This window comes from Trichechus manatus, unplaced genomic scaffold (genome assembly GCF_000243295.1).
Source record: "Trichechus manatus latirostris isolate Lorelei unplaced genomic scaffold, TriManLat1.0 scaffold00214, whole genome shotgun sequence".
Classification (NCBI taxonomy): Eukaryota; Metazoa; Chordata; class Mammalia; order Sirenia; family Trichechidae; genus Trichechus; species Trichechus manatus.
The window spans coordinates 1,741,463-1,751,274 of record NW_004444150.1 but is presented as its reverse complement, the minus strand read 5'-3'; the positions used below and the strand labels follow the sequence as shown (position 1 = coordinate 1,751,274).

General features: G+C 53.3%; 1 protein-coding gene across 1 annotated transcript in view; it reads right to left on the bottom strand.

Annotated features, from left to right (window-relative positions):
* Positions 1-4,107: 4,107 nt before the first annotated feature.
* LOC101343045 (ficolin-1) overlaps positions 4,108-9,812 on the bottom strand; it is a 9,261-nt gene continuing 3,556 nt past the window's right edge. The window contains exons 4-9 of the mRNA XM_023742633.1: positions 9,231-9,257; positions 8,190-8,222; positions 7,616-7,743; positions 7,003-7,132; positions 5,990-6,124; positions 4,108-4,647 (exon numbers count right to left, since the gene is read on the bottom strand). Coding sequence (XP_023598401.1) covers positions 4,400-4,647; positions 5,990-6,124; positions 7,003-7,132; positions 7,616-7,743; positions 8,190-8,222; positions 9,231-9,257 — 701 coding nt within the window. The 3' untranslated portion in view covers positions 4,108-4,399. The remainder of the gene's footprint in view (positions 4,648-5,989; positions 6,125-7,002; positions 7,133-7,615; positions 7,744-8,189; positions 8,223-9,230; positions 9,258-9,812) is intronic.

The window sequence follows — 9,812 nt, the reverse complement described above, 5'->3', positions numbered from 1 at the left end:
TGGGGCTTCCAACCCCCGAGAAACTCAGAAATTCAGATAATTGTCCGCCTCCCACCCATATGGCCTCAGGCAGATCACTCACTGTGACAATGACAACCAAATCCAGTAGCTCAAGTGTGATTAAAGAAGTTGGTAGGAGGCAAAGTTGGCTGACAGCCCAGAGTCACTTTTAGAGCTAGGACTGGAACGCAGGTTTTCTCTTTCCCCTTCCCTTGCCCCGGACCACCTCTGTATAAAGATAAGTCACAGCTTGCTATGGTAGCAGACAATCTCAATACCTCAGGGCCATAACATGGTAAAAGCCTGCTTCTGCTCAAAAACCAAAAAAAAACCCATTGCTGTCGGGTCAATTCTAACTCATAGCGACCCTATAGGACAGAGTGGAACTGCTCCACAGAGTTTCCAAGGAGTGGCTGGTAGATTCGAACAGCTGACCTTTTGGTTAGCAGCCAAATGCTTAATCACTGCATCACCTGTTCAAATCAGGTCAACAGGGGGAGGACCTACTGCCTGTAGCAATTCAGATTCAGAAAAACCAGATTCCTCTGTCATGTGCTCTTCCATCTTCTCTTCCTGAGCTACTTCTCAGCTTGGCTTTGTTTCTTTGCTAATTAATCTCCAAGCCTCTCTGTACTTATCAGCTTAAGGGGAGCACCCTTCAAGTTTCCTGGCTTGGCGGGAAGGATCCAGCCTTAACCTGAACTCTGCTGCATTGCTGAGTTGCTCTGTTCAAAAAAGCATCTCACGGGCTTTGCTGCTCAAGAGATTTTAAAATCCCAGCTCTTACTGTTTGGGGTCTAAAAATGTTCCAGTATTTTCCAGCTATTGTTGTTGGTTGCTGCAGACTCAGCTCCAACTCATGGTGACCTTATGGATAACAGAACAAAAAGTTACCCGGTGCTGCACCATCCTCACAAGCATTGATATGTTTGAGCCCATTGTTGCAGCCATGGCGTCAATTCCTGTCATGGAGGACTTCCCTCATTTATGATGACCTCCGCTTTACTAAACATGATGTCCTTTTCTACAGATTGGTCTTTCCTGATGACGTGTCCAAAATAAGTCAGCCAACGTATTGCCATCCTCGCACAGAAGGGACAACCTGGTCGTATTTCTTCTAAGACTGATATGTTCATTTTTCTGGCCAAAACCACAAAGCCAAACCCATTGCCGTTGAGTCCATTCCAACTCATAGCGACCCTATAGGAGAGAGTAGAACTGCCCCATGGAGTTTCCAAGCAGTGGCTGGTGGATTCGAACTGCCAACCTTTTGGTTAGCAGCTGAGCTCTTAACCACTGCACAACCTGGGCATGGTATATTCAATATTCTTCTCCAACACCACAATTCAGATGCATCAATTCTCCTTCGATCTTCCTTTTCCATTGTCCAACTTTCACATGCATATTTTCCAACTGTACACAACCCCAAATCCCTGTACTTTCTTTATTCCATCTTATTCCTGCTTGCAAACTGCTAAATTCATCCCTCAACTCTTCCTTTTCCAGTTACACCTAGCCAGACAGTCAATGATAATGAAGACACTCTGTTCAAAATCTGTTTTTCAAGCTCTTCCCTTAGAGCTACAAAGGATGCACCATGGAAATATCTTCCAAGTTATTGGAGGCAACACTTTTACCAAAACAACCCTCCAGCCCTCCAGCCCGCCGTCTGGCTGCTAGGCCAGTGTCTCAGGTCTTAGATTTCTGTTGTAGCAGTGGAGTCCTTGGGTGATGCAAAGGCTTAATGCCCTCAGCTGCTAACCAAAAGTTTGACAGTTCAAGTCCACCCAGAGATGATTCCGGTGAAAGACCTATCGCTCTGCTCCTGAAAGATCAACCATTGACAACACTATGGAGCACAGTTCTACTACGACTCGTGTGGGGTCGCCATGAGTCAGAATCAGCTGTTGTTGCTTTTGTTTGTTTTTTGCTTTTCTAGTACAGCAGCACTGCACCTCTGATACCAATTTATGTATAGGACAGTGCAAGCATTGCCAGCCACTACGATAAAGATCCCCAGTATCTCAGTGTTGTAACTGCACAGGGGATTCATGCTGGTGAAGGTCTGGGGTTCTCCACTGGAAGATGGCACAGGGATCTTAGAGCCCAGTCCTGGGAGGGGACCCTGTCCCTCGGTCCTGTGGCCCCACCAAACTGCAAGAACGGTTTTGAAGAATAGTCCTCTTACATTCTCAGGAAAGAAAATGAAGTCTAGTGAACGTATCACATTTTCTCTCTCTCGATTCCTTGGCAAAAATCATGCTTAAAAAGCGAAAACAATAACAACTTCACCAAGAGATTCTTCTGGAGGTAGGCTACCACCACACTCCCAGTCAGAGGGCCCAGGGACGGGAGGCCCTAGGACACCCCAAGTGCTTCCCTCCTGGACAGGCCTTCCTCTCGGAAGGGGGAGCTCAGGGAAGACTACCTCAGATATCCTGTTGGATTTGGGGGAATCACGGTGAGGGAGAGAGTACAACAAGGCATGGGAGGTGGAGCACAGAGGATGGAACCCACCGGAAATGCTCCGATTCCGCTCAAGGGAAGGCGGGCCCCCTTTCCCAGACCACACTGCGCTTTCAGCAAGGGAATCCTCAGAGGTGGGGGTCAATTCTTGGCCTTGATGTGGTCTACAGCCCTCCCCTCAGCAGATGGGATTTTTGATGGCCTGCTCGATCCTCAAACAAAAACGGTGTCACTGGCATGTGCAGCTGGTCCTCATCAGAAGGACCAGGTTTTCCTGGCACCAACACTCCCACCCAAAGCTAAGCTACCTAAGCTGGGCCCAGATCTCCCCTGGCCCCAGAGATCACAGCCCAGGCTGGGCCCAGACCTCCCCCAGCCCCAGAGATCACAGCCCAGGCTAGGCTCAGACCTCTCCCGGCCCTAGAGAACACAGTCGCAGAGGTGAGAGTCTGAGGCAAAGAATATGTGTCGGAGTCCCTCCAGGCCGGCCCAGAGAGCTGCCCCACTTCCCACGGCCCTCCATGCAGCATTCACCTGGGCCCTCAGGGGAGCAGGCAGGGAGGGGTGGGCCTCAGAGGGACAGGGGACAGCCTAGCCCAAGGGACAAGCCTGGCCTTGAGCCCAGGCTCCTAGGTGGCCCTATCCCCCATTCTCTGCTCTGGGAGGGAGCCCTGAGGCCAGCTCTGGTGGGCTGAGGAGTCAAGTCCCAGCAGGTAGGGTGGGGGTGGGGTGGGAAAGCAGGTGCCTGCAGCTCCCAGGTGCCACCCAGAGCCAGGCAGCAGAGCCCTGTCCTAGGTGGGTGTCCCACGGACCCACACTGTACTGAAAAGATGCAGCAGCACCTTCCTCATGAGTAGAAGATTGGCTTGTCAGCTGTTTGCAGGGAACAGCTGGCACCAAGCATTGACTCTGCTGTGACTGGAGGCCGAAATGTCCTTATTTAACGTCCCCCTTTTCCATGAGTTTTCTAGGCCAAATGTGACCTTTTTAAAGACGTGTGTGAATTTTGTGAGTGGGTCACAGGGAATACAGAGGACTTGGGGGTGAAACAGAGCATCCAACTGCATCAATTAAAGGAGGAGAGTTGGGGCTCAAGGTTGGAAATCCATGGGAAAAGCCACTTAACCTCTCTGGACATTAGTAATTACATCTGCCAGATGGACATTCTAATTCTTCTCACTCACCAAATTCATGGGAATCCTCCACTTAGCTGTCGGTATGTCTTACTGTGGTGGCTTTTGTGTTGCTGTGATGCTGGAAGCTATGCCACCAGTATTTCAAACACCAGCAGGGTAACCCCTGGTGGACAGATTTCAGTGGAGCTTCCAGACTAAGACAGAGTAGGAAAAAGGTCCTGGTGATCTACTTCTGAAAATCAGCTAATGAAAACCCAATGGATCACAACAGAGTATTTCCAATATAGTGTTGGAAGATGATCCCTCTAGGTTGGAAGGCACTCAGAATACGCAGGGGCTGCAACAATGGACTGAAGCATACCATTGATTGTGAAGATGGCGCAGGACCGGGCAACGTTTCGTTCTGTTGTACCTGGGGTTGCCATGAGTCAGAGCCTACTCAGAGCCAACTCAACCCCAACTAACAAGTTAGATATGAAAATATGCTGAAAAAGACTGCATACAAGAAATGCAAATCAAAGCTGGAAAAAACATGTTGTCTGTCAAAAAATAAACACCTTTTAAAAACAGTATTCTTCATTCTGGTAACGTTTGGGGACGCATGCTCTCTGGGACCTGAGGATGAGTAGTGCTGGCTTTGCAAAGCGAGGTTGACAAAGCTGTGAGGCATGGGGGCAGAAACGGAATGAGAGGGGACACAGAACTAAAATTCTGATGTTGCCATGCCTATGGCTGTAACTTCCCCACTGTGGGTGGATGAGGCCGCTATGGGACAGGTGAGGCTGCCTGGCCCTGAGCTAGGCGGGCCGTAGCTTCATCTCGGACGTCTTGTAGCTGTACTTGTACCCCTTCCCTGATTTCCAGTTAACGCCATTTGCATAGCTCTCGTGGGCCCCCCCGAGGTAGTGACCATTCAGGTTGGATGAGTGACAGTCGTTGTACCACCAGGCTCCCTCGAACCGCGTAGCACAGCTTGCAGAACCCTTGTCATTGTCCTGGTCTTTGGTGGAGAAGGACTGGTTGTTGTGATCTGTCAGGGAATCACCTGTTGGAGATGAAAAGTGGGTGTGATGGGTACTAGAAAAAACCTGCCGGCAGGAAGTCCTCACCTGGCTCTGCTTCCTGCTTCTACCTTGTACCACCCTCTCTCCAGAGAAGTGGGTGCTGCCACCCAGGCAGGTCTAGAGTCTGTCCAGACCTGAGGATGAAGGAGCAGAAGCACCATCTTCCCTCTGCACCCACCCCATCCAGGATTCCTTCCCCACATGACATGGCCTCTTTCCTCCAGAGACACTGCTTCCTCCTGGGTTCCAACAAGACTCTGAGGACAGTTCTCTCCGCTAGAGAGTCCCTCTCTTCTCAGTCAGCCCTCTGGGCCGGGCTTCTCCCCATGCCCTGGCTGCCCTGCTTGCCCCTGGGTTAGCTCCAGCCCTGCCCCCTGATGCCATCTTCCTTTCATGACCAGCAGAGCAGGGGACCAGGAACTTCATCCTCTACTCCTGGAGCCCACCATGCCAGGCCGCCTCCACCGGTCACCAAGGGTCCTGCTCCCCACACAGCCATGAGCTACTGTCTCTGAGCAGAGCTCCCGCCCTGAAGAGGCCTCCTTCCTCCAGCAGGTTTCCTCTGGGGAACCATCCAGGGCACTGTCCTGCTCCCTCTGTCCCCTGGGATCCAGCTCAGCTCTGGCTCCTCTGGGAGTGTTTTCACCCCAAGCCTCAGCTTCACCATCTACAATAGGGGTGCCAGTCCCTGACCATCTGTCCTCCCCAGGAGGCTCAAAGGAGCTCGTGTATGTAAAAATGACCTGCAAACTCTCAGGTTCTTGTGATCAAAACTCCACAGAAGAGAGTACCTCGGGCTGGGCAGCTGTGGCTTAAACACAGGTGGATTAGCTTCCTGCTTCAGGGATCTTTTGAACCTGGAGGGAACTCAGGTGCTCTGGGAATTCCCAAGAGGATGCTATATAGAAAAAGGCTCCTAAAGCATGTAGCTTGAGAACACTTTTGGCCAAGAATGCTCAACAGTTGTCATGTCCCACTGAACACAGCTTGGGAATGGGGCTTTGTGAACATGTGTGAAATGACTGTCCTCTTCCAGGTGTTGGCAGTGATGATGGTCAAGAACTTTGGCCCTACTCTCAGAGAGCTCACCCTATAGCTGACACAGCCTGAGAGACTGTAACAAGTCATGTCCTGGGATCTAATCTTACCTAGAGATGCAGGTGTGAGAGTCTGCATTCATAGAAGGAGGAATGGGGCTCAGGAGGTGAGGCCCCGGGAACAATGTCACCCACGGAGGGACACAGCCAGGATTCTAGCCCCAATCTCACTGACTGTCCAGCCCCGCTGTGAAGCCCAGGCCCCCGGTGCTCTGTAGACACTCACCTGCAGTGCCCCCCGCAAAGGCCCCGAGGACCAGCTTGTATTTCTCTTCCTCTCCTGCCATCTTGAATGATGTGTACTTGGCAAATTGGTGGTTGCCCTCAAAGTCCACCAGGTCCACACGGAGCTCACTAGTGCCTGTTGGAAAAAGACTTTAAGGTCCCAGCTGAAGAGTCTTTCTGCCACCAGATATGGAGGGTGGGGAATCGGGTAAGTCCTTGAGGGCTGTGTGAATGTGCATCCAGGGAAAATTCAGCTGGGACTTTGTACAAATGCCTTATGGACGTGAGGACCTCAGGGACAGTCCGTATTTCTAAATATTGTCCTCACTACCCCTTCAGCCATCCTGAAATTCCACCATTGTGTTCACTGAACGGATGAAACTTCACTCTATTTTAAAATGTGAATTGTCCTGGCAATGGTTGTTAAGCCACCAGCACGCGGTGTGAGAGACTGTGTTTGTACTTCCCCTCTCTTGGAAGAACTGGAGGCACATGAGTGGATGCCCTCAAGGTTGTCCAGGGCCATTGGATGAGGAGGAAGAGAACCTCGACTTTGAAGTTTTCTCCAGGACAGATGGGAGGCTGACACTGTGGAGTGGAGGCCTCGCCCTCACGGTGGGCATGTTAGCGGGGATCTGCCACAAGCACTGAGCTGGGAGAAGACGGGGAGGGGCTCTGTGAGCCTAAGATCCCAGCCCCAAAGAAATAGAATCAAAGGCTAGGGGTTGGATTACTCCAAGCCCTGATGGCCACGATGTCCCTCCCTACTCTCGGGTTCCATGCGCCAAGGGTGCTATGGCTGGAAGATATCTTCACCCCAGCGATCCCATATCCCTGATCCTCATGCTCTGAGAGCCCAAGGCAGGGGTGCACACCCCAGCACGTCACAGTGATGACATCCATGTTCTCAGAGTTCTATCAGCCATAGTCTTATGTTCCAGAGGATCTGGGTCTCGGGGTGGGGCAGTGTCCATCCCAGGCCCTCACGACCTCAAGCCTCCAGCAGGTCCTCACCCTGGGCAGTCAGGGTGTGAATGTTGTCGTTCCCCAGCCAGAACTCTCCCAGCTGACTGCCAAAGCCCCGCTTGTATGCAGCCCAGTCCTGAAAGAAGTCCACAGAGCCGTCCATCCTCCGCTGGAAAACCTGGGGACCAGAGGGGTTCGGGGAGAGGGCGGCCAGGCTCACGTCCCTCAGCACAGGGAGTGACCCTGACCCCACACGGGAGCTGCACTTCACAGTTCACACAATGTCACAAGCTGGGTGCACAAGACTCCACATAGGCCTCATCATCAACCCAGTATGGTCTGGTGGGCTCCCCAGTTTCCCAAGGAGAAGATGGAGTTCAGAGAGGGTGAGAGATAGCCCAGACTCTTACAGCTGGAAGAGAGAGGGCTCCTCCTGGGCCTCGGTCCCCACCTGGCCTCTTCCCCTCACCGGGTCACCCCACCACCACCCTTTCTGATCCTCTCTGTTCCCAGTGAAAGGGATGGGTCTGTGCCTCATGAGTGACAATAGGGAAGCCAGGCCCAGAGGGAAAGAGACCCTCAGAAAGTCACAAGGAGAGCGTGGGGATTTCAGGCAGCCCCTCTCCGAGGCCCCACAGCCACCCTGTGACCCAGCACTCACGGTCCAGCCCCCGCCGTCCGTGTCCATATCACACAGTACTGTCAGCTGCCGGCAGTCAGGGAGGAAGATGGTGTACCAGCCGCTCAGAGCGTTCCCCTGGGTGAGCAGCTCCTTGCAGGTCTGTGGTGCTGGAGGGGAACAGGGAAATGGGCACCAGGACATGGTTGCTGGGTGGGCAGGCAGTGGATGGGGAGAGAGAGGCAGGACAGAGGAGTCTGGATGGGAAGGGGAGGCTGGGGCCTGGGAAAGAGGCGGGACCCACAGGGCCCCCGGCGGTGAGTGGCAGAGCCCAGTCCCCTGACCATCCCCACACTCCAGGCTGCCCCACCCAGGTATCCCTGGCACCTGGCCTCTGGGGTAAATGTTAGGCTCCTGCAGAGAAGTCCCTGTGGGATATGCTGGAGCGTTAGGTAGGCGATTGTTGCCCTTTACTTGAAAAATTGTGGGTGTAAAGGGCGGGGGAGGGCCCTGTCCTTAGATTCTGGGACATGAGTGTGGACAGCAGCCTCCTGCCGAGCTCCTGCCAGCAGGGGTGGGGTGAACTGTGTCCTGAGGTGGCAGCTTCGTCAGTCACCTGTCCTGCAGTACTCTGAATGCCCAGGCTCCCCTGTTTTAGGGAGAGAGGAAACCCAGGTTACAAGGTAATAAGGCAGAACCCCCATCTCTCAGCCTCAAGGGGTCCGTGAACAAAGCAGAAAATGGAAGCAATTATCTTAGATCTTTCCAGGACCAACATGATCCAGTTCTAACGGTGCAAATGGTTAACATGCTCCGCTGCTAACTGAAAGGTCAGAAGTTCATGGCTACTCAGAGGAACCTCAGAAGAAAGCCCTGGCCATCTACTTCCAAAAAATCAGCCACTGAAAACTCTGTGGAGCGCAGTTCTACTCTGAACTGTAGACTCCATTGCCAGGAGCTGGAGTCACTGGACGGCAGCTAGACCTAACAGACTCTGCTTCACTTGGAGCCGATGGACGGATTGTTGCCACGCTGGGCCTTTTCTGCGGGCTGCTGATCAGCACAGTCACTCATCAGCACTAACTAGGCCACTTCGGCCACTTGGTTAGGGCCCTGACGTACAGATGGAAGCAGAGAGTCACCTCATGCATCCCCTGTGGCCAGCTCAGCTCAGTGTAGGCCTCCAGGTCAGAGTCCAGGGTGGACACGGCACCGGGGGGCCTTGGTGTCTGGGTTTGCACATCAGTCATGTGCTTTCCTTTGTACACAGCATGTGACTACATCTTGGAATTTTGTTTGTTTTCTCTTTTTCTATGTTTAAAAATAAATTAGCATAAATCAGAAAAAAAAAAAAACTGTAAATAACTAGAACATCCACTTTTCCTCACTAATGTAGTCCAGCTATTCACGATCCTGGGGTCGGCTGTTGACAGGCTCCAGGTTTGTGCCCTCACTGGCTCCCAGAGGGGGCTGGGCCCCTCGAGGTGTGCACAGAAGTGGGAAGGCCCAGCGCACCCTCCTGCCCATGGCCTGAAGGGGAACGACGTGGTCCCAGACCCGCCCCCACACCGCAGGGCTAATGCTCTGGCAAGACAGGACGCGAGAACCAGATGGGACAGAGCCTGCGCATCGCCCGCGGGTCGGCGGGATGCCTCACCTTTCTCTCCGTGTGGGCCCCTCTCTCCTGCGGGAAAAAAAAGGGGGGGGAGGGCTGTGAATGTTGATGTGGGAGCCACGGTTCACCTGGGACAGTCAGCCATGACAGTCACCCAGGACTGTCCCCTCCATCCCTGGCTGGCTCCCGGGGGAGGGGGCAGAGCAGTGGGCAGAGGCCAGGCCTTGCTAGGTCCTCACACTGACAGCCTTGTGGGTTCACAGAGATTCCAGGTGCCAGGCTCAGCCAGGGGTGCCAGCTGAGGCCGCACTTCCCTCCCTGGGTGTGAGAGGTCTCTGGATGTAGAACCTTGGACCCTGGGCCCCGGGCACACACACACCTGGACTGTCCTGACTCTTTGGGAAAAAAGTGACAGAGGCTCAAAGGGGGACTCAGGGACACTCCCTCTCTCTCTGTCTCTCTCTCACACCCTATCCCCTCTCTCTGCCTGACTCCTTATCCCCCCCCCAACCGCTCTCTCTGCCTCTCTCCCTATCCCCTCTCTCTGCCTGTCTCCTTATCCCCTCTCTCTCTCCCTATCCCCTCTCTCTGCCTGTCTCCTTATCCCCTCTCTCTCTCTCCCCC